This window comes from Microchirus variegatus (genome assembly GCF_963457635.1).
Source record: "Microchirus variegatus genome assembly, chromosome: 2".
NCBI lineage: Eukaryota > Metazoa > Chordata > Actinopteri > Pleuronectiformes > Soleidae > Microchirus > Microchirus variegatus.
In genome coordinates this window covers 13520351-13544909 of record NC_139803.1, presented here as the reverse complement: position 1 = coordinate 13544909, position 24559 = coordinate 13520351, and the positions used below count along the sequence as shown (strand labels likewise).

General features: G+C 45.9%; 1 protein-coding gene across 5 annotated transcripts; it reads left to right on the top strand.

Moving 5' to 3' along the window:
- The first annotated feature begins 1916 nt into the window (after nt 1-1916).
- auts2a (activator of transcription and developmental regulator AUTS2 a) lies at nt 1917-23741 on the top strand. 5 transcript variants are annotated; one of them, XM_083910820.1, is made up of 14 exons: nt 1917-2140; nt 8656-9208; nt 10655-10971; nt 13065-13282; nt 14554-14598; nt 15906-16001; nt 16156-16227; nt 16532-16561; nt 17310-17381; nt 17723-17864; nt 20380-20460; nt 20568-20651; nt 20852-21092; nt 21190-23741. In XM_083910820.1, the coding sequence occupies exons 1-14, from the start codon at nt 2110-2112 to the stop codon at nt 22418-22420; spliced, it is 3213 nt and encodes a 1070-aa protein (XP_083766946.1). In that variant the 5' UTR covers nt 1917-2109; the 3' UTR covers nt 22421-23741. The 5 variants fall into 5 exon arrangements, with proteins under 5 accessions (XP_083766946.1, XP_083766945.1, XP_083766944.1 ...); XM_083910819.1 differs by having other exon boundaries at nt 13065-13303; nt 17726-17864; XM_083910818.1 differs by having other exon boundaries at nt 13065-13303.
- Nucleotides 23742-24559: the final 818 nt, after the last annotated feature.

Genomic DNA, 24559 nt, shown 5'->3' with positions numbered 1-24559 from the left:
GTATGTCAGCTCGAGCTGTCACTCTTCTTATTGCTGCAAGCCAGTCACTCTACTTGGCCTCCTGGCTATAGAGCAAGTGGGAGAGGAAACAGCAGGAACAATTGAGAATGAAAGAGGCCTTTTTTCCCCCTAGACACAATGGATGAGCAGAGTGTCAACACCCCTTGATGCAATTTGAGAGTCTTAAAAGAGTGAGAGGGAGCCAATGCTGTCCATCACCTCATGGGAGCCAAATGTGCAATTAACAGACACTCCTATGGGCTCGTTTGGTGCAGCCCACTTGGCTGAGCTGACACTGGCATTGACAGGGATTTGTGGAGGACAGGCCAACTCTGACCAGCTCCAGCCAGGTGACACAGAGAGCTGCAGTACAGGCATCTCAGCGACTCTGGACCTGCTGACTGGTCGTCTTCTGTGTGAACGCATGAGAGAGAAAGAGCAGGAAGAATGAGTGGAGTTTTTATGAACATGTGACTGCAGTTGAGATTTAAGCACGTCTATGTTTGATGTGATTGTTATTTCCTAAAGCTGCCTCAGTGGCTGACGAGAAACACATGTTGCTATACCAGTCATTGTGTTTTTAAAATGCTTGGGTTGTGTTCAACCCAAGCATTTTGGTCCTGATGCTGTTTTTAGACTTAATTATAGTTGACGTAGATACATGAACCATTTGTGTGGGTTCAGGTTAGGGCAATTTACAGTATTAAGAAGAAATAGTTCATCAAAAATGACTCCATATTGTTTGTAGGCAAATATTCCGCTGTGGAGAATTGTAGTGTATGTCCTGATATGGTTTCTGTGCAGATAATAAGTTGTGTTTACAGTGAGAAGCATAGTTAATATCAAATACTCCCATTGTACACCAACCTTAAAGCAAAGCAGTTGAAAGTCTTATAACTGCAAATGTTTGAGGACACAGATGTCTTTTTTTGGCCAGTAGTTGGCAGTATGAAATATGGAGCAGTATTTTAATGAGAGCCTCCACTTTGCTGCCAGGTACATGCTCTTCTGCTCATCAACACTCTGAGACTTTTTTCCCAGAGAAGCTATCTTTGTGTTTCATACGCAGTAAGGTCTCATGACATGAGGTGCTGACATTACATGAGCCAGAGTGACAAAAGCTCTAAATGACTTGAATATAAATAGAAAGTAAATGACTTAGAATGACGACCCAGTGTCACTTTATTACATTCCTATTGTCAGTGGACACAATGTGCAAATATCGCCTCGATGAACTGTGCACATAAGGCACTGAAGTTCCATGGCCGACTGAGGAGATTCATACATTACTGTGCTTGTCTCTCCAGGGAAAAACTACATTCACCACCTTCCATTGCTTTCTCCATCACTAGTAGAGATATGAAGGCCTGAGAGTCCCATCAGCTGCCTTACATACATGTGACATGTTTGAGGTCACACGGTGTGGCTCCTTTCACAGCTGCCTTGTCTCTCAGTGTAGTTTTACACCACCGTGACAGGGTTTTCCTGACCAATTGCTGTGGACTTGATCCGCGTTACATGCTGCTGTTATTTCAAAGCCTCAGTGAGCCTGAGCATGACAGCCAAACCTGCAGAGGATCTGTCAGCCGTGGGCAACAAGTGTCCCCCCTGAGGGCTGCCCTGCACAGGCCTCTGGCAGGACAAACCTGCTCCCTTGGCTCTCTTTCTGCCAACCCCTTCTCACAGTCACCTGTGCCAAAATGCCTGTCGCCAGGTCCCTGACCCGGCTCATCTCCCGTTACGGTCCCTCCAGCCTGACCTCACACCCTCAGGGATAAATAAAGATTTGTTCTCTAAAGGGAAGCTGGAAATGAGACTCTGTTGCCATCAATGCTACATCACGTAAAGGCGTGATGGTGTTTTTGGGAGTTTGGGGAAGCCTGGCCAAACGTTTAAACACCTCAGGAGCCGTCTGAGCAGCTAGGCAGCACATTTTCCTCTCGCTGGAGGGGAGCGAAGAGTGCGACGCAGAGGAAGTTAAGAGCTATTACAGGAGCATCTGTAATCAGAGCTACTGTGGGTGGAAGAGTGTTGTCGCTGCAGCTCTCTGATAGTAAATGGCTTCAATATGACTCAAGAGAGAGCAGATAGAACACTTTCAAACAGAGTATGAATGAAGCCTGGATGGATACTAGCAAAGGTAGGAGACAAGACAGAGCCAGTTGCTTTTTTTTCTTCTGCATTTTTTATTGCGCTTGTATTTCCCTCCTTGGTTTTTTCCTCTTGCACTTTGTCATACTGTAAACATGTGTAAGTGCTTGTTCGCTGTGGTTTGGCAGCTGCTCTTCTGTGGCCTTGCATCTGTCAATAGAGCTCAGAACATTCAGTGGCTTTCTCAGACCAATTACCCAAGATTGCTACCATTTCACAGAAGATCACAGTCGCAGGCCGTCTATCTTATAATAGGAGTCGGAGGGTTTAAGTGTGCGGTGTGTGCGAGTGAATCGTTAACCGCATACACACTATGCAGCGCAGCGTCGCCGCATATGCACACACTACATTTACATGCAGACTTCCTTTGGCTTCACAACTCGTAATACAAAATTCATAAACCAAACGAGACAGGCATGAAATATAGATGTTAAGAGAGGCGGCTTAACAACTCTCCCCTGCCGCCCGCCTGCTCTTGGCCTCTTGCTCAATCACCGCTTGTTAAAGCAGCGGTTTGTGTTACTGTGAGGATATATCAGCGCACTATGGTATTCTCACAGTTGCTCCACCCAAACCCCCCCACCTTTAATTCTGCTTAGCTTCCCACTCCCCGTATCCAGCCACCCCTGGGAGTCCAGCGCTAATAAAACCGCTCCAGTCCAAGACCCTCCACACAGTAGGATGTCTCGGCTGCTGTGTAAACTAATACACCTCTACAGCTATGGCTTTAGAGAGTTGCTGACATGACGGAGAATCTGTGAGGTCCAGCAGAGGGGGGGGGGTTTCTATCATTGTCAGGCCCCAGAGCCTTGAACTCTCTGTATGGGACATGTCCAACACATATGTGTGTGTGCTGCGAGATGCTCCGACACTCTGGAGACGCGCAGAGACGCATCGCTGAGTGTTGTGTTGCTGCTTCGAGAGCAAGTAATGCTGTTTTAGTCTTCAGAGCTAAACAAGGGAGAGATGAGGAGCTTAAAGGATTGCAGCTTCTCCGGAGGCTTAGAGAATTCCCTGGAGGTTACTGACGGAAGGGCTGCAGCTTCTGAGCGAAATATCACAGGGACCCTGTGTGCAACACACAGCTGCTCAGTTTCCCATTGTTTTTGTAAACACATGCAGAGTGTGTACCTGAATGTACCACCTCCACGGCGAGACTTCAATGTGACAGAGCCCCTGCAGTGGTGCATTGTGGGGATACGTCTCTGCAGATGAGGATGTGCAGACTTAAGCTTCAGGAACAGACGCCACTTTGGGCATTTGTTTTGGAACGATGGGGATCTCAAAACACCTCCCCAGTCCCACAGACATGGCAGTTGAGCTCAGATGTCATCCACTAATATGAACCCCAGGGTACTCCACCGAGAAACACACGCTCTCCTGAGTGTGAGAAGTTTCACAGACATCATATTCATTGGATGCCAGTTCTAATGGACTGCACAGTACTTAGAGAGAAGAAAGGCTGATGTATAGAACCTTGGTGTGTCTCAAAGCTGAGACAAAGGCTCTGTTCTCATGTACACGTGCAATAACTAGTTGCAGAAACTAGCCGCCTGCTGTTTATTGTTCTCGTCTGTGTGGGAGGGAAAGATGTCTGCCTTTAATACGACTGCAGTCTTCATTAAGAACAAATAAACAGAATCCCGGTCCCTCGGCAAAAAGCCCACTGGGGAACATATGGTGCCTAAACCACTGCACTGTCAGACCACTGTCAACACTTACTGCTCAATTACATCTCTAATTTTGTTGTCAAATTAAATATGTAGGTAGAAGAGGAGCGGCTTAACAGTGTTTTTTTCTTTTTTTTGTCAGGGTTGAATAGTTTCCAGACAAAGGCCTGAGGCAAACTTTGTCTCGTAAAACTTCCTCACTAACTGAGGACTGTGAATATATTGTGTTCTGCCATTTTTCTGTACGCTCAGTCCACAGAAGAGGCAGATCCTTACTGTTAATGATGTGGACAAAAACATGGTTTCTATTTAAAATACATCACAGAATGTAACTTTAAAAAGCCTTTACTGCAGGTGTGTTTCCATCTACTGCTGTTAAGCACATATTGGAAGTTAGTTTTCAAGGTTAAGGTTATATTTAATGACATATATGAACAGCAACAAGAAATGTTGTGTTCCCAACTGCTTCTAGTGCAGTCGAATGCCAGACCTTCAGAAGCGAGACATTCATTTTGTTTTCATTTGCACGTAGTTAATTTGCATTTACACTCTCATGTATTCATAGGCAAATTTTTTTCACCTTTCCTCAACAGTTCAATATGATTTTTTTGTTTCCTTTCAGTTTTTTTTATTTGCATATACAAAATTATGGAAAACCACCTTGAAACATAGCACATTTTCACTGAGGGCAATGAATCCTCACAGAGCACAGTGCACATACTGCACAGCCAGTGTGCAAACGCACATTCTCGGCAAATATTTCTCAACAAACAAACATCTACAAAGAGACATGTCGACCACAACCATTAGACTGACTGCAAGGGGGGAATCTGAGACAGATATCCTCAGTAACCAGATGATGAAAATGCATCCAGCATCGCCGTGAGGTTGACTGTTTTGCATGACTTTGTAGATGTTTTGCCCAAGAGACTGCGTCACTTTCCTCATTATACAAGTAAAAGTCACAGCTAGCGCCGCAGCATGTCACCGCTATAGGAAAAATCTGCAATCGCCACCTAGAGATTGCTGGTCGTTGCATCATTGATTGCCCCAAAGTACATGATGCGTAGCAGACTGCTGTCCCTTCGGACCTGTTTCTTCCTCCCTTTTCCTCCCTCCTCACCAGCACCTGTTTCCTCGATGCTCTCAACAGTTGCACAGCTGTCTCAGCCTCCGCTACAGTAACTGTGAACCTTTCCTTTGTCCGCCTGGTTGCTGTAAATAGAGATCCATAAGTGAATGATTGTTTTCGGCAGTTCAGTAGGTGTGTTCAGTTTAATAAGGCTAACCCAGGTCACAGGCAGAAGTTTGCAACAACAATATGCTTTTAATTTGCAAATGTTTGCACTTTTTGCAAATGATTCTAAAGCATCTATACTTTTCGTATGTGCAAGCGAGTTGGCCAAGCAGCAGCTTAACCTCTGGAACTCTTTCATTTCAGTTAACTGTGACATACTGCTGATATACTGCTGCTGCTGTGTGTTAGGGTTGTTGTTTTTGTGTGATGGTGCTATGTGACCTCCTGCCTGGATGAAATCCCACAAATGTGTGTGAGGGTTCTGAGTGTGTCGGGTGCTATTTTGAGGGGAGCATCGGGCAGAAAGCGTGACTGCAAGTGACGGAACTCCGGGAATGTCACATGGGGCCTTGTAGACGTTAGTGTCCAGGAGCAGATGTGTCCTGTCATGTCCACTCACTGAAAACAACAGGTGCAGGACTGCAGTTTTAAAAGTCAATCACTCATTTGTTAATCATTTGTATGAACCGGGTTGTGCCTAGTGTGGATAATGAATCCTAATGTGCTTCATTAAAGACATTAACGCCATATTAAACAACCTTAATGTTGTGCAGTGCAGTGGTTGGTACTAATATCTGAGCAATATCCAAATGCCGCTATATGTTGCATATTATAAGCCATTATGAACAAAGGCTGCATGATTACTTTGATTATATAATCACATTTAGAGCTGCAACTTGCGATTATTTTCGTAATCGGTTAATTTGTCAATTATTTTTTCGATTAATCGTTTGGCCCTCAAAATGTCAGAAATTTTTTAAAAACGTCAGTTTTGATGATTACTTTGTTCTGGTGGAGCAAAGAAACAAAGAAAATATTCACATTTAAGTAGCTAAAACAATCAGAAATCTTGTTTTAAGAATGAAAAAAGCTTCCAACCGATTAATCGATGATCCAAATAGTTGACGATTAATTTAATAATGGATTAATTGTTTCAGCTCTAATCACTGACATCAGGAAACTAACAAAATAATTGGTGATAAGTCAATTATTAATTAATTAATTAACTATATTGTTGCAGCCCTATTATTAACCATGCAGGCTCACTTTGACATTAGTGAGTACACTCACGACTTGCACATGTGACCGCCAAAAACTGCCAATTAACATACAAGATTATCTCCTTAGATAATGAGGCCATTTAATTTAAAAAATATTGTTGATTTGAAGGAATATGAGCTGTGCCGTCACGGCGTCCTCACAGACACCAGCAAAATGACACCACTGCTGAAAAACAGTGTTGGGGAAACATTAAATAGAGCTGTACGGCACTAATGAGCTGTGCTCCAGTGCAGAACAGCAACAAAGGTGAAAAACACAGCAGGGAAGAAGCCTGTAAAGAAGTCACTATCTGTTGTCTGATGTTTCCCAGCAGTTTTATCTACATTATTCTTCCCTGTGTTACACTTTCAGGTATTAGGTTGTGCTCAGCTAGAATAAAACAGGACCCGATCTAATAAATATATGCTGCAGTGTAGCTGGTGTGCTGTGTGCAGCCAATATACTGAACAGTAGGAGCTGGCTCACTGAGGGATAATGAGTGATCCCCCTAAGCCTTTGCTTGTTCCCTTGACATCTAGCCTTAATAATTGGCTTTCCCACACACACACACACAGAGCTGACCCAAACACAATCCTCCCATACCCCAATTTAATTCTTAAATCTAGCCTCTAGCTTTTGTTTCTCTAACTACTGTACGCACCCACAGGCCTCACATGTATCCTCTACTGTAACACTCCATCAGGCAGCGTGCGCTTGTTAGAAACCACACGGTTTTTACTGGAATATTGAGAAACAACGGTGCTGCACGTTTGGAGCGAACCAAGTGGGAATCGCGCTTATTTGTTTCCAGGGATGAAGAAGACTGACAAATGAACCCTCGTGGGAGGGAAACTGGTGCATACTCCTCTTCTCTTGTTGCCCGCGCTGCCTGGCCCTGGAGTCTTCATTATGACCAGAATAGACGCCTTCTTTTTAGCACGTTAGCACATTCTCAAAACAAGCTTTGGACCTCAGAGAATCGGAGGTGCGGCAGCAGCGGGAGATGTGAGAATTGGGAATCTCTTGTCTCCCCGTGTGTTGCGGTGGAAGCTGTTTGCCGGCAGCAGCCTCTCTTGACCAGTAATAGCGTTTGTAAGTGGAGTAGACTGACGTGGACGTGGAGCTGCTGGGCTTTCTCGCTCACTGATGCGTGTGAACATTGAGCAGAGACGTGCTGCCAGAGAGGAGATTGTAAAGGATAGTTAGATTTGAAGACATGAACAAACAGAGACAATTACAAAACCACTTTTGTCTCCTCTGATGGGCTGGCAAATGTCCCAGTAAACTCACCCACACAGAACACGAGTCAATAGTTGTTGATTGTTGACATTGATTGGGATCTCACACGAGCAATTACCACCTCTGACCCTCGCGTAAAGAATCACCTGCACCTGCGGCAGCTAATATCTCACTTAGCATTTTAATGCTTATGGACGGAGGCTCTGTTAGTGCAGGTGGTCTCGTGGGGATACTGTGTCAGTGAGATGGAAGGCTGCAGCTCTGCAGAGCAGACTGCTGTCTTTGCCCATGGGAACGACTGGGTCTCTTTGGCAGGTGAAGGATTAAGCTGGTTTTGCTAAGGGTAGGAGGAGCCCTCACTCCTGCCCGCATACCCCCCCTGAGGCCTTGGGAGAGTTAATTACAGTTTATGTATGCACTGTCATCTCCCATGAGCCTCTATGCCTCTGGAACAGCCAGGCTGACTGTGGGTTTCTGAGCACTTTGTTCTGCGGGAGGCCGCCCCCTGCAGAGAAATACCATGGATGGAGCTTATTAGCAATTGTTCTGTGTGATTTCAACAGTGAGCAGCAGTTCTTTTTTCCTTCTTTGGATTAATTCACATAACGTTGGACATAATGGAGTCCAACCAGGGCTTTTAATGGCAGGTAATTGCTGGTTTTTGGTGCAATTATTCGAATTCCATAAAAATATTCACCTCGCAAAAGAGAATAAAAGAAAGGGTACGTGACAAACATTCGGTTACTGTCAAGCTAGTCAGCATGAGGTACACAACAATCAGGAGCCAGGAACCTAATATTTATCAACTATTCTAAGTAGGTACATGCAGAAATCTCTAATTAACACATGACTTGTGAATAAACAGGAAAGAAATCTCACTTGACCTTGAAAATATACCTTGTGTACGATGCAGTCTTGGTTTAGACGAGAAAATCACATTTCAGCTGTTCAGTTCATCCCCAGGGATGAGGCTAAAAGATGCATTAAAAGGCCTGCAAATGCAAACCCCAGCAGGTCGTGTCAGTATTAGAAGGAAGAGGAAGAAGAATGTGTGTGTGCCAGTTTAACACTGATCACAGCAGAGATGATGGTGGTGAGAGAGAAAAGAGGCCGTAGAACATCTGTTTTAGAGCTGAGTCCATTTATACTACAATGACCATTATGGAGTAAAATGAAATTTGGTCCACCATCTTGAAAACAAGATAATTATTATTGAGCGTTTTTGCTTATGCACCTTTTTCTCTTTGTTTTACACAGGTCCAGATTTTGGCGTCGATGTGCTCTCCACCAATGGCAGCCAGGAGCCTCACGGCCCAGGCCTCCTCAAGGTGTCAGGCTTAGAGCGCAGTCAAGAGCGGAGCCAGGACAACTGCAGGGACCTCCAACCCCCTGCGTCGAGCACCCCGACTCAGCCTTTGCCTACTCAAGACCTGCCCTCCCAGCCACAGCCCCAGCCGCCCAGCCCCCGGCCTCTGTCTCCTCACTGGAGCCAAACATCGCAGGTTCCAGCCTCAACACACCTGCCCCAACGTTCAGAGGCTCCGCCCAGGCCTCCGGTGCCCGCAGCCCTGCCTCTCGCCCAGGGCCAAGAGCCCTCGCTGCCCCCCCCTCCCCGGCCCCAGCATCAGCCCGAACAGCTGTCTCATCCCCGGCCACCGCCAACGCCCATTCTCCACCCGCATCCTCCGTCGCCCGCTCTCCCAACTCACCACCCCCACCAACAGCATCCCAGTCAGGCAGGGCCCCAACGGCCCCCATCACGCTGCCACCCCCGGCCCCTGTCTGCCTACAGCAGCCTCAACGGTCACAGGTAAGAATCATATCTAACCACCCACCAAATGGACAGGTCCACGATTCAACACATCACTCATGGGACTTATTTTAAAGACCCAATATGTAACTCACCACATAAAGACCTTTAATATCATAATTATACATCTATTTACTCTTAATGGCATTGTATTGTGCCAGTAACAAGATAAAAGTAACATGATAACATGACAGTAAACAAGCAGAGATTCAGATTTTCTAATTGGCAAAAAAAGAGAGAAAACATTAATGTCCTCATGTATGCTGGGGAAAAAAACCTGCATTACTGTGCATTTCAGACAAAACCTCCACGTTCCTACACACTTGAGAACACTAGAACACCTCTTGAGCTGGAAGAACGTACAATGGGCCGATCAGTATGTAAATGTCTCTCTGGCAGAGCTTTGAGTCCCTGAGCCGAACAGGAGCACAGTTTATTAGCAGGGCGACTGCTACCCAAGTGCCTGTGATTCATTAGCCACCCACATCGTGTTCACTTCAGATGCCAGCAGCCTCCATCAGTTATACTAAACAATTGCATAGAGTTCCAGTAGAACGTAGAATCAGGAGCTCACTGCTTTAGTTTGTGTATGACTCCAGAAAGAAAATGGTCTTAAGTTGTTTCTGAAATGAAACAAAGCTCCACTTTCACCATCATGGATATTTTTTATTTCATTGAAAATCACAACAATAGAGCTTTCTCTGAAAGCTTCTCTAAGTGAGACCTTCGAGACTCTTCATTATTTTAAGACTCCAGGACTCCATTCTCGTGGCTCCTTCAGATCCCACTCAGTCCCCAACAACATCTCTGCCTCACGGGCTCTCAGGACTTGGCTCTTGCCTCCCACTCGCTGTGCCAGGCCTGCCAGTCTGGCAGCGACCCCACCAGAGCCTGGCACCCGCTGTGAATAATCACGGCCGCGGCCCACAGCAAAGATCGAGCGCTGCAAATGAGCTTTGAGGCTCAGTGCGTGGAGCGGTGAGGAGACACAGGCTCTGCGTACTCGCCCCAGGGAAAACCCACACACAAACTACAAAGGACTGTTTGCTTACACACACACGCCCTCTCTCTCCTTCGCGTCCCATTTCCGATGCACATTTTCACTACCTGACTGTGGAGGAAGTGCCTTCACAGGCGCTGTTCACATACAGATGCTCAGTGTCACGCTTTGCCAGTGGTGTTTTTATTTTATTTGCATTTTAAGGCTGCCGCGAAAGCCGTGTTTTCACAAATCACGTTCACCCCCCCCGGGTTCCCGCGAAGCGCAAGCGAGAATTAGGGAGGCGTTTGTAAACGGAGGACAGCTGAGGTGTGAAAGCACTGTGCTGGGGAGTGAACGTCAGAGCAGATGGAGATTAGGGGGTGAGCGGGAACAAGTGCTAATTTTTGACTGATCACGCCCAACTTAATTCTCCATATTCTTCCCTCTGTCTCTTTACTTTGCAGCAGCAGCAGAAGCAGCACCCCGGGCACCAAGCCTCACGGCCCGCCTGGTCCCTCCTATCTCCTCCCCCACCACCAGCCCCCACCCGCTGTGGTGGCAGTGGCTGCAGCAGCAACAGCGGCGGCGGCCTCCACCTTCCCCCTGCCTTTGGCAGCGAACCAGAGCTCCCCCCACAGTTTCCCGCCTGCCTTGCAGTCCTCGCCTCACCCACATCACCCCAATATGTTCGCTCCTCCAGCGGCCTTGCCTCCACCACCACCACTGACGTCTAGCGCCCTGCCAGTACCTGGACACCCTGCTGCTGGGAGTGCCTACTCAGGTAAGGCCATGTAATGTTTCCACACTGCCCCCAAGTGGTGTGGCAGAAGACTGCACCATGAGACAGATGGTGTCTAATTTAGTCAGGGGATGTGAGGGTAAATAAGGAGTCGTTAAACAGCAGCTTTTGATTAGAAAGCATCAGCGATGTGGAGACAGATGCACAGACAGAATGTGACCATGGTGATTTGTTAAAGAATCAAGCAACTGAGTCTAAAATCGTTGTTTTTCCTGGTTTTAAGGGCTGTTGAAGCACTGATATCAAGTAATTGACTCAAATATTATTATATTCATGATATTAAAGTAAATATAGAATGGAGAAAATGATAAAGACTCAAAACTCAGTAACTCACTGCAGTAATTACAATTTATTGTCAGTGTTGTGTGAGAAGCGCAGTCCGTGTCCAGGTTTATATTAAGACTTCACTTGGAGATTTATGTTCTATATGGTGACAGAGCCTAAAAATATTGAACTACTATTTATAAACTATATCATCCAGTCCTCGTCCAAAATTATTTACACGTGCTCCACGCCTGAAGATTTGTGTCTCAGTAGCAGTGCTGACAGTTCAAGTTCACGCCGTCTGCCCTGCTGTGATCGGTCAATTGTCACACGGCAGTCATATCCATCAGCGAGTCAGGCCACAGAGCAGACGTGATCACAGCTCCCTGTGCACATTTCCATGTACCTGTGCTGCATTAAATGTCAGGGTCAGTGCGAGGGAGGACGGGGGCGACTCGCCCCCAGTGACATTCCAAGAACTTCCATTTGAACCTTAAATGGCGCTCATGTGTGAGAAATCAATTTGGTCAATACGGTGCGGAGCAAGCTGGATTATATTCAAAAGATACTAATGAAATTTTTATGAAGAGAAAATTCCACCTCCACTCCCAGACCAATAAAGCTCGAAATGAACGCTGAAAATATTCTAGTGAGTCACCGTGGAATAGGAAGGATAAGGTTACTCTGGAGGAGACATAATCTCTCAAGCCCCGGCTTTGTTGAATTTAGAAGAAAAGCCAGTGATTACTGGAAATCCATTCTTTCTCCACAGGCCGCGAAGAGGTTATTAGAACAACAGATGTTGTTCCCCCGGAGGAGCTGGAGCGTATCAAATCACAACGTTTGACAGTTCCAGGAGTCGGTCAGTTTTAATCATGTGCAGCTTCGCTCGGATTTAAAAAGACGCGCTGACAGTCGCGGTCGTTTCCTGGACGACTCGGTTCTTACGTTTATATTTGTGAATAAAGTCTGAGAGAGTCGTAACGGCCTCCACGCTGTAGTCCAGATCCTTTTAGAGTCACCATAATTACATACAGCAGAATATATGTCTTAATAAGAGACGCAATAATACGTTTAAGTACAGTTTTTATCAATGGTATAAATGTACCACCACACAATTCTTATTATATGAGAAATGACTGTTAGAGCAATGAGCTGAGTTTGCATTCAAAACAATACGAATGACAAAAGGTCAAATGCAGCAAATACACATCTGTATGTCTATTATTATAAGAATATAAAAGTAGGAGCAGAAATCCTCAAGTAATGTTTAAAACAGTATGTACGATTATTTATGATGATACTATGATGCTTTCCTCAATATTTGACACTGTAAATCGCGAGATAACCCTCAGTTTTAACTCAATTTTATAGAAGTTTTGAGCGTTACAAATTTAAGCGCATCATAGCACAACAGTGGTTTGTGCTATGGCGCATAAAATAAAAAGGTCAGTTCTTCAGGGGGCTAATCATTTTGACCCTGGCAGTTGATGTTTTTGTGGATTAATTTAATTTCTGTGTGCAAAGTCAAATAATGGAAACGTCCAAAATAAAAGTAGGATGTTTGAAAAGGTTAAAAAATTATTTGATTTGCTCTGTTTAACAGCATTTGTGAAATACTTTTTGAACAATGACATTTTCTGTTTGTCATATTCTGCCCTTAAAGAAGCTTAAAATTGTTTTTGTTTGTTCTTCAACTGTGATTGAAAAACAGGAATCTGTATCTCAATATTGACTGATTTGATAAACTTTGACCACTACGTCACCACTCCCACATCTAATCCCGCCTTCTTCCCTCTCCGCTCCCACAGAGCAAGACATTCTTCGCCAGGAGCTCAACACCCGTTTCCTTGCCTCGCAAAACGCCGACCGCGGCGCCTCCCTGGGCCCCCCGCCCTACCTGCGCACCGAGTTCCACCAGCACCAGCATCAGCACCAGCATCAGCACCAACACACCCACCAGCACACCCACCAGCACACCTTCACGCCCTTCCCCCACGCCATCATGCCCACCCCGGCACCGCCTATGGTGCGTACCCCTGCCAGAAATGTGAGGATAAGTAGAACACAACTATACTGGGCTGGAGAGGGAGGAGAGGGAGGAGAGGGAGGAGAGGGAGGAGAGGGAGAAGAGGGTCAATGTGGAAATGTTTGTCTTATTTTGATACTGTTTGTCTTCTAATAACGACACGATCACGTGTCGAGGAGTTAGTTTCCACTGTGTGACTGAGAGTGAAGATTTTACAGTTTGTGTGTGAACACCACACTGTTAGTGAGTTTCTGTGGTGGCTCAATGATGACCATGTGTGTCTGTCCACATCACAATGATGCCTTTATTCTCCCTGAAAGCCTGTCTCTGGTGTTTTCTCTGGCATCCTCAAAAGACTCCAGAACACTGTTATTTTCTAAATTGGCAATAACTTGCCCAAAGCATGTTAAGTTCAGAGCCAGCTTTCAGAACATAATACACTTAATACATTCTGAATTTAATGACATCATTTGGGCCCGTTTGGGGGTTTTTATGACTGTCAAATGCTTTGTGTTAAGAGCCTCGCTGTTTGTTGGGGGGAGACCACAGGCAATGGATGGCTGGATCTAAAAGTCTCTCTCTCGTTTGTAAGTGCTGGCCCGCAGAAGGGTTGCTTGGCTCTGATGATGCCTCAAAGGCAGCACGGCGAGGCCGCTGACAGCTAATGAGGTCATAAAAAGCCTCTTTATGGCTGCAGTGTTTAGTCTCGACTGGGGAAACGTTCACTCTGGGCCCCGCGCTGCAACACTAAAAGGAATCCAAACGAGCCCACGCTTGTTTGTAAGGTCTAGAGATGATCACAAAAAGAGGAGAATGAAAACGACGTGCAGCTTCTGAAGCGGTTGAACTTTGACCTCAGATTCTGTTCAGCCCCGTTATTAACGTCCGTACTAAGTGATCCGATTAAGGTGGGATCGCGAGTGTGAACGGCCCCTGATCACAGACACCGTAACTATGGTTGCGTGTGACACGTACGGCCATGTTTCTGAGCTGCTCCGTACCTTTGGGATGAATTAGAAACAATAACTGTGATTGCCGTATAATTTCCTTTTTTCTGATGGGTAATATTTTTTTATGAGCTTTGATTCACTTAGCTCCTCTTGTCTCTCCGTGTCACATCTTTAATAATGATTTTAGATGTTAAAATCAGATGTATTGTCATGTATTTTACCGTGACGCTGATCAGCCCCGTGTCAGTGTGCATGTGCAGGTTTTTGACGTGTTCTCTTCACACTTGTACTTGGCTCTTTTTTTTCGTTTTTCTCCTGCAGTTTGAAAAATACCCAACAAAAGTTGACCCCTTCTACAGACACAGTGTGAGTTCCCCGTACCGCGTTGCCCGATCATTACGTCATTCACGCCATTTGTCATTTGCCATGTGGAGCGATGTGTGTAATGTCTATGCTGCATCCTAACGGTCACTGTAAAGCTGCCATGTTTTCCCCCCGCAGCCTCGGCAAATGTTGCGATTAATGAAACGGTGCTGGATCCATAGAGCTCAGAGCACGAGATTTATTCTCGGTGCGCGTAACGATGAAATTATTCCGCATAGAAATTCATGCAGACAGAGACGCTGGCTGCATTACAGAGAAGTCTTTGCTATCGTCAGAGGAATATCTTTGTCTTGCTTCCTATTCTTGATTTGCATTCGTCTGTAAACAGCAGTGGCTGCTCATTATTACTCACTAAAGGGGAAATGCACTGCTCCCCGCTCTCTTACCATGTTTGATGAAGCTTCCACACACCTGCTGTGTGTGTGTGTGTGTGTGTGTGTGTGTGTGTGTGTGTGTGTGTGTGTGTGTGTGTGTGTGTGTGTGTGTGTGTGTGTGTGTGTGTGTGTGTGTGTGTGTGTGTGTGTGTGTGTGTGTGTGTGTGTGTGTGTGTGTGTGTGTGTGTGTGTGTGTGTGTGTGTGTGTGCATAACAAAGGTTTTTCTTCACACTGTCCCTCAGAGCTGAGATAAGGATTGTAATTTGACAAAGATTGTGTTTGTATGCAGATGACAGATGTTACACAGTTTGATTTTGCACATTTGCTCGCACAGTCTCGTCGTGCAGCAACAATGACCCTGAAGCCGTTATTGTCTCTCCGTGAACACGATGAACGTGATGTTTTAAAAGCGACAACATGTCTGAAACCCCGCAGCAGTAATTTCAGCTTCTAATAACTCTTTCTGGCTTTAAATATTTCCACTGCGCCGTCCGTGATTAAAGTAACGCAAGCGTGCGTTGTTGAAAGTGAAAAATGTTAATATGACTGGCGAGAACAATTATGCGGAAGAAGCTCATTACATATCTGTTTCTCTTCTGGATAATTTTATGGAGGCCTTGAGCACTTGTTTAGTTTACATGCGTGTTGCTTGTATTACAGCGTTCTAGTTTTCATATCAAAGCAGGGAGTTTTCTTTGTGAAATCCACAGGGATTGAGCAGGGGAATATTTCATAAACAGGCGGTGAAACACGCAGGCGATCCGTTTGTAACGTACCTCATGTTAGTTGTCTTCTTGAATGTTCATCCATCAGTGTAATGTGTGTGTGTGTGACGTCCCTCCCTCTGCCTGTAGAATGTCAGTGAAAGTTCAAAAACCATCCTCACTCCTCCTCCTCCCTCTTCTCTTCCTCAGCTCTTCCACTCTTACCCACCGGCCATGTCTGGCCTTCCCCCCGTCATCCCACCGACCGGGCCCTTCGGCTCGCTGCAGGGCGCCTTTCAGCCCAAGGTAAACACACATCGACGCCTACGCGCACACCCACACACACACACACACACACACACACACACATACACAAACCTCCAGATAAACAAACTGAAAATAGGAGCTATTTACTCAGAGTTTTGTTTCCATCTGTGTCTGCTGCTCTCTCTCTCTGTAGACCTCTAATCCACTGGACGTGTCCACAAGACCTGGAGCCGTCCCACACACGTTCTTACAGAAGGACCCCAGGGTAAGAACACACACACACACAACACTCATAATGTCGAGGTAACCTTTAGACTCTGTATATGTTGCATAAGCATTCAATAGGGTTCTCTATGTCAAGTGAAGTCACCAAAAAGAAGTCTTAACACAGTTCTGCCTCCTCTCAGCTGCCGTATTTAAACACTGCTGCTGTTTAACTCCCGTTAGTGCGTTACTCATGAAACGGTGAAGTGTAAACTGCAGTAATGAATGCTGCACACTGAGGAATTAGCGTAATTAAGAGGAAAAGTAACACTGTGTTGTTGTTTTTATCCCTGTCTCTCCTGCAGCTAACGGATCCTTTTCGGCCAATTCTCAGGGTAAGTGTTGTGCGCACACACACACACACACACACACACACACACACACACACACACACACACACACCCAAGACAGTGCTTATAGAGTGAATACCGTCTTTAGTGATAAAGTAAAGCTCTAAATGTTAATCGTCGGTGCATCGTCTGCACTAGGGCTGAACGAAATGGACTTAAAACAAAAATCAGTGTGACAGTATATTCTGGTTGAAAAGTGATATGCCTTAAATATCATGGTTTTTTTTTAATTTCTGCCCCTTCACTCCAAACATTCTGTGGAGATTGTGCTGCCAGTTCCCTAATTTAATCACGTTGTTCATGTGAGAACGCAGCAGGAGGAACTCTGGATGATCCTCAGAGGGCGAGTGTTTTGCGTCCCGTTCACTCAAAGCAGACACTCGCCTGGATCCTCTGCAGATTATCCTGCTGCTGTGAAGTCACCTCACACAGACAAAGTCCCACTGCATTCACTGTATGTGAAAGGCAAATTGTCTGAGAAAGTTCAAACCCAGTACTCTGGATATAAATGTAAAAAAAAACGACCTGTTGTTAGATTGTGAACAGTTACAGTAACTGTATGGGTGTTATGTAGAGGTTCCTATGATTAGTTCCAGTGTGAATACATCAGAGGTTTCAGGGGAAAAAAAACATGAAGTCAATATGGAGAACTGTAAGATGTCGCACACAGGGTTGACATAAGAAAAAAAAGCATGTGCTCAATTTTGATGATGTGACTGTCTTCTATTCACAGAAACCGGGGAAGTGGTGTGCCATGCATGTTCATACTGCCTGGCAGATTTACCACCACCAGCAGAAAGTGAAGGTGAGGACTCATCTGACTCCTCTCTCTTATAATCTAACAATCATCTAATCGTGGCTGCAGGGACTCTACTGTATGTCAAAGCAAATGTACTGTTAAAGCGAATACAGGTCATGTAATATTAAAACGAGAAGTAGTTGAAGCTGTGGCTTCTGCAGTCATTATGGTAACATGGCAGCCAGAAGGCCTCGGTGTGATTTCTGTTGACATATCCTTGAGCTTAGCACCTGCAGTAGTTAATCACTGTTATGACTGTTAACCGTGTTGTAGAATGCATAGAACTTCACAGCAGCGTGCAAAGTGGTTTTACATGTGTTCCTGTGTGGTGCTCTGACGTTTTCCAGCAGCAGATGCAGGTCGACCCTCACAAGCTAGACTTCGGCCTCAAACCCGAGTTCCTGAGTCGACCTCCAGGCCCCGGCATATTTGGCGCCATCCATCACCCCAGCGACCTGGCACGGCCTGCTACGCTGTTCTCTGCTGCAGGTGAGTGCGTGCGTCACATCTGTGGGTAGAAAGGTTAAGAAGTGAACACTATGTCGTACAGCAGCAGTTTGTGAGTATTATTGTTTGAGCTCAACGACAACAGTTTCAGGTTACAGGTTTCAGAGTACATGTTGAAGCTTTTAGCTCAGCAGGTAGGGAGCTGGACTTTGACACCAGCGTCTGGGGTTCAATACCCGCCTGTGACAATGTGGTCTTGTGATACAAGTTAGCATGGCATTAAAAACACTCATACCGACTCCACAGTGCACCCGAGGCAAATCAATTGTAACGGCAGACTATCGATTTACATATCTGTGTTGATAGAATGTTTGAAATAAAACTAACTTTGCCATTTGAAGGATGTATGTCCTTCAAAACTATGGAGCAGGACAACATGTCAAACATTTTCCAGGCCTGAGAAAAAGTGAATAGAGCTTACATTGCTTTGGAAATCTTTTGCCCATGAGGGTTCCAGTCCTTGGCAGCCATGCAGTCACCAGGGAGTTGAGGGGGTGGATGTTTGCGAGTAACCTGTGCAAGCACAAAATAAAGGAGTGTCAAACCAGCATTGTGTCCTGGGGTTCTTCATCAGACAATGTCCAACTAGCAGTGGGAAGAGCAGCAAAAAGCAGCAAGCACTTACCCTGAGCGGGGAATCTGGGTGAAGTTGAAGATAGCCCTGCAAGACTCCTGCAAGACTCCTGCAAGACTCCTGCAAGACTCCTGCAAGACTCCTGCAAGACTCCTATTGTCTTTGTCAGTTGCCGGCTGTCGCCTGGGCTGGGACTGCCCTTTTTGTAGGCGCAGGGACACGCATCCGGGCCCGGGGCAGATTGCCCACACCTGTGTTGGCCACGCCCCTTCTGCCATCAGTGGAACACAGAACACCTGGTGGGGTGGACTTTGGTCAACAGACATTCATAACAACAGCATAATAACACCTTTACGCCTTGCTCTTGAGTGGGACATGGGTTGCAGGTGTGCATGGATCAATCTAGGCGGATCCTGCAAGATGATTGGTCCTGCACAGGAGGAAGCCCAATAAGATGCCTGAACAGCAAGGCTGCCAACAAACATTTTGTACATCAATCTAATAAACCTTTCAAATGGCTTCTTTGACGTGTTGCTGCTGCTTTCTTGGGAGTTGGGACGTGTGAGTACCGTTATTACTTCACCCCACCCAACAACCAATGACAAATGACCTACTTGAGGGACACTTGGCTTAGATTCAGTTGTCCTATATTATTATATATTTAACAGTATATTTAACTTCACAACTAAACAAATGTCAGGTGCCACAACCAACTACTTATAAACAAACATTCCTAATATTAATTTATAAATGTATTATTTGCCAACTGTACCTTAAGGTGTCTACACTAGATAAACATTACTTTTTTTTTTATCATTCTGCTTCTTTTTTGAATTATTTAACGTTTTTGGTCTCTGAAGGTCAGGTTTTAAGCATCCTTAACATCCAATTTTACATTTAAAGACAGGAAAATAATCACACAAATATATTCAGTATAATAACTAGACACATTACATTTACAAACCATTTGGTCTCTTTCACGTATCATTTATTGCTTTGCACCACTTGACAAATATTGGTTGCACCACCTGATCACCTGATTAGTTATGACATGAAATATGCTAAAAATGTGCATTTTCATTTCAAATAGTAACATGTGTTTTAGACCTCAGTTAAACCTAAACCTAACCCATCACAAATAATTCACATAACATTACATATTTATGATAAGCATCAAGTACAGTCGCAATCAAGTGCAGGGGATCTGGGTAGATGTTAATAAAACGTGGTGACAGACTCTGAAGAGCAGACCTCACTTTTCATTGTTTTCACTCCCTCTTCTCAATCTTTGTGTAGAAGACAATTTAGTGCTGCAATTAAGGGAATAACGGATGCATCAGATGAGCTGATCTCTTTAGTTAACTGCTCAAAGAGAGACAATGTTTTCTGGTGTGAAGTCAATGTCGCAGGGAGTTCATAATCTGCTCCGTATGCAGCCAAGTTTCGCTTTAGCGCAAAGACACTTTCCAGCATTTCATAGGTGCTGTTCCACAGTGTACTCGCTGTGTTTCCACCACCGAAACTTGGCTGCGTGCGGCAAATATTTTAAACTCCCCGCGATATTCACTTCACACCTGAGAACATTCTCTCTCTTTGAGCAGTTAACTAAAGACATCAGCTCATCTGATGCATCCGTTCTTTCCTTCATTGGAGCGTTAAAGCGTCTTCTTTCACAAAGACTGAGACCACAGAGGGAAAACGTTGAAAAGTGCGCTCTGCTCTTCAGAGTCTTACAAAACCTCAACAGTGATGGGAAATGAAGACATTCTGCTGATATCAACCTCAAGTTAAAAGCTTGACAAACAATCTCCTACTAATGTACCTATTGCATTGCTCGGGTTCCGGTAAAAACGTCCAGAAAAATCCTACAGCATTGAGGCCATACTTTTGCCTAACTGTTTCATGATGTCTGTCCCTCCCCAGGTCCCACTCACCCGTCTGCAGGGCCCTTCGGTCATCCGCAGCACCATCCGGGAAACTTCCTCAGCCCAGCGTCTCACTTAGGTAAGGCCACTCATCGCTTCAGCTCCTCTCGTTTTCATTCTGAAGGAAAATAGTGATGAAAAATGATGATGATTACGTGTGGTAACGTGGTCGCGCTCTCTCACTAGAACCTTTCGCTAGACCGCCGTCGTTTGGAGGACTAGGAGCTCTGAGTTCGTCGGCTTTCGGAGGACTTGGAAATCCAGCACTAAGTGAGTTTTAGCCCCGACAATAGTGTTGCTACTCGTACTGTTACTGAATTTGAATAAACCTCTCGCAAAGCTCATTTACAGTATAATGCTCGTTCATAACGTCGGCAAAATTTAATTTAAATATGCGCCAAAGCATCGTGTCGAGATACGCATTTAACTTGTGTCCTGCCCTCTTTTTCCGCGTGTTGAATCCCTAACAGCAGCCAACTCTGTATTCGGCCATAAAGATGGCCCAAACGCACAGCAGCACTTCAACAACAACAGTAACAGTAGCCACCAGGAGCCATGGAACCGTCTGCACCGTACGCCACCCTCCTTCCCCACGCCGCCGCCCTGGCATAAACCCGGAGACTCCGAAAGGAGCGCCTCGGTCAGCTCGCACGAGAGGGACAGAGACTCTGACAAGCGAGAACCGCTGGTCAGTAAAGACGACAAGGACAGGTGGGTGTGCTGAAGCGCGACGTAGCGGCTTCCTTTACACACATATTTACTATCAAAGCTTCTGGTACTGACAAAGGGACTTTGTTTGTATTTCTAGGGACTCCTCTGTGGAGAAGCGTCACCTGAGCCACCCGTCGCCAGTCCCCGTCAACCCCATTAGCCTCCAAGGGCACAGCAGGCCTCCTGAGCACCACAGGAACCACTTGCCCCTCGCCTCTGGAGAACCTCAGAGGGACAAGGACAACAAGGCGTCAAAAGACAGAGAGAGGGACCACGCGGAGCCCTGGAAAGACGGCAACGCAGATGACCACAAGCTCAAAGACAACCAGCACAGCGAGAAAGACGCGCCTGTCATCCACGACAACAGAGTGTTAGAGGACAAAATAGCCAACAGGGGGACGGCGTCGCCCTACATTCGCCAGAGCAGCCTAGAACGTCCCAACGGCGGTCTGAGCAGAGATGTCCTGGAGAAGAAGGTAGACTCCCCATACGAGCACCACAAGAAGAGCGCTGAAGTCAAAGTCAAGGAGGAGAGGAAGGAGGAACAGGAAGTGGTCACAGAGAGGCCCAGTGAGCACCCGTCACAGGCACCCGCCGCACCAAACCTCCACCCTCCCTCCTCTATGCCTATGCCCATGGGAATGGCCGGTGTCCACCCTATCAACAGCATCAGCGGCCTGGAGAGAACTAGAATGGTGGCGCCCTTCATGGGTATCAGCCCCATCCCAGGAGCTGACAGGTTCCCCTACCCCGCCTTCCACTGGGACCCCATGCGGGACCCATACAGAGGCCTGGACATTCACAGGCGGGACCCTTTGGCCAGGGAACTGCTGCTAAGAAACGACCCTCTGCACCGGCTGGCGGGGCCGCGCCTCTACGAGGCCGAGCGCTCCTACAGGGACCGCGAGCCGCACGACTTTAACCGCGATCACGCTCACTCTTTGGCCCTGGAGCACAGGAGGGAGCATGAGCGCGCTCACCTGGAAGAGCGCGAACGCCTCAACATGCTAAGAGAGGACTTTGAGCACGGGCGCCTCCACCCGGCCATGCACCATCCCGCCCTCGACGGACACCCCCTCCACCCCGCCCCGGGCCTCATGGCCGCCGGACTCCCGGGCATGCACTTCTCGCGAGTCAGTCCCTCGGCTGCGGCGGCGACCGCCCACCAGAACGGTATCCTTAACAAAACGCCGCCCACCGCCTCGCTCAGCGCCCCGCCCCCTCTCATCCCTACGCTGGGCGCCCGGCCCGGCTCGCCCAGACGGACTACTCCCCTGGCCACAGATATCAGAGACAGGCCGGCTCACAAAGACATCGAGGCGCGGTGAGCTGCGTTTCCGCGCTCGCTCTGTGCCCCTTCAGCCCTGTGCCTCGCTAACACTGAACTCACACCAAGCACTTAGCTTTGGGCAAAGCAAAACTGTAATATAGCTGTGAATAACTTATGTGGGCAGAGACTTGCCCACGCGATCAATTGTTTTTGTATAAAACTACAAAGAGACAATAATCGTGGGACAAAAAAAAGTCATTTTTATGAGTTTTTTCTCCCCCATTTTGCTCCTGCTTTTTATTTGCCTTTCATTGTACAGCAAAGTGACACCGAGTAAGAAGGGACAATTTTGAAATGTATAGGTACTTCAGCACTGACAGCAAAGTGTGTAGATAACGTGTACAGTCGCTGTTCTCGTTCTGTATGGATTACAAATCGTGGTACAAATATGCAAAAGGGTGTTTTGAAAGCTTTACTTTGAACTAAACGTTAACACGAGTATTCAGAATGTGCTTATTTGCAAGTTCCTTTCCGTTGTGCTGATTAGCATTGTACCAGAGACCCCGTCTTCAACTATGCAACAAACGTCTGGGCTCCCTTCCTGAAAGCTGGCCTCGTCACCACCGCTGACTGACGGACGCAGAGCTGTATTCTCTCCACAACTCAGACTTAACGACACACGACGTCCCTGCGAGCAGAGACGAGCTTTAACTGATCCACGTCATTTGGGAAAAAAAATATCTTTTCAAAAACACTTTCTCAACTACGATAACATTGTGTTGACAATCTTACAAACAGCTGATGGAGAATCGCATTTCAAATTCAAGCCAGCACCACAAACGTTACAAAACCTTTGTTCTCTTACTGTACTCGGTTACCGCCGGTCTTGTTCTGGGGAGAATGCAGCACATGACAACACCACGACAGCACATTTAGCCCCGTAGAAGGAGTGTCAAGTACACAGTTCTGTTGGTCAAACAGTGTATTCAAGTGCTTTCCTGAGTTGTTGTCCCGACAAAATCAAAAGACAAAAAAAGCTCATGTGAGGACAGTTTGTTTCTAACGAGCAGAGATCTATTTTAGTAGTCCACTGAAGGTTTAGTTGTGCGCTTCAAACTCTGTGATATCATGTTGTGCAGTGTTTTTTTTAAATCCAACTAAAATGTCCACCAGAGTGGTTAGTCGATGCGTATTTCAAAAACATTGTGAAACGAGAAAAATAAAGTTTTTTGCTGTTTACCATGTACAGGGGTGGGGAAAAAATCAAGTCTTTCTAGATCATGTACAAAAATGAGAAAATATGAAGCGACTGAATCTTCAGCATGCTCCTCATTTAAACTTGTGTTATGTAAATTGTGCCATGTTATTAAAAAATGTGTACTTATTCAGTCTGTGGGCTTTCATTCCACCGAGTAAACTGTATTTCTTTCTGATGCTGCACATTTACACACTTCGTGACTGTAAACGTTAGACTCGCAGGAGGATTAACTAGCTTCTCGCTGCTGCTGAGCTTCATACATTTTTAAGGTGCTATTGATTGTGTAGTTAAGTAGCTTTAAAGACTTCACCGCTTGATACAGGTCTGATCACGTCATCGATCAACCAAAGAGCCACAAGAAAACAAACCTCTCGCATCTCTGTTTAACCAGATTGAATTACAAAGGAAATGGATTATACGATGGTACGTTCATGCATCATATGATCAACTCCTGCACATGTGAGGGCTCAGTGGTAAACGGTGCCACAGTATTTGCGAATTCATCACAATATGAATGAATATTGACGTTTCCGTTGCAGTGGACAAGCACAGCATTCGGGCAATGTTCTCTGACTGATATTTAACACTGCAGCACCGTGTTCATGTATCAATCAAAATGTTGGTCTGATATGGTAGTACAGGCTTTGGACCAGCAGAGGGCACCCATCACACACAAATCTCTTCGACTGCAGCCAGCCTCACCACAACCTGAATCTAACAATGCACTTTAATTACAGCTACAGTAGCCACAAAATAAAGAACACTTTTAGTCACAGTTTGGAACCATATCCCAGCTTCTCACACTAACAATCTTCGTTTAATAATCATAATCACAACATCACATAAGCAGGACTTCACTATCTTTTCAGACCACACAATTCCTCTAGTCCTAAGGTTCTCAAACTGTGGTGTGCATACTACAGTAGTCCAGTCTGAGCT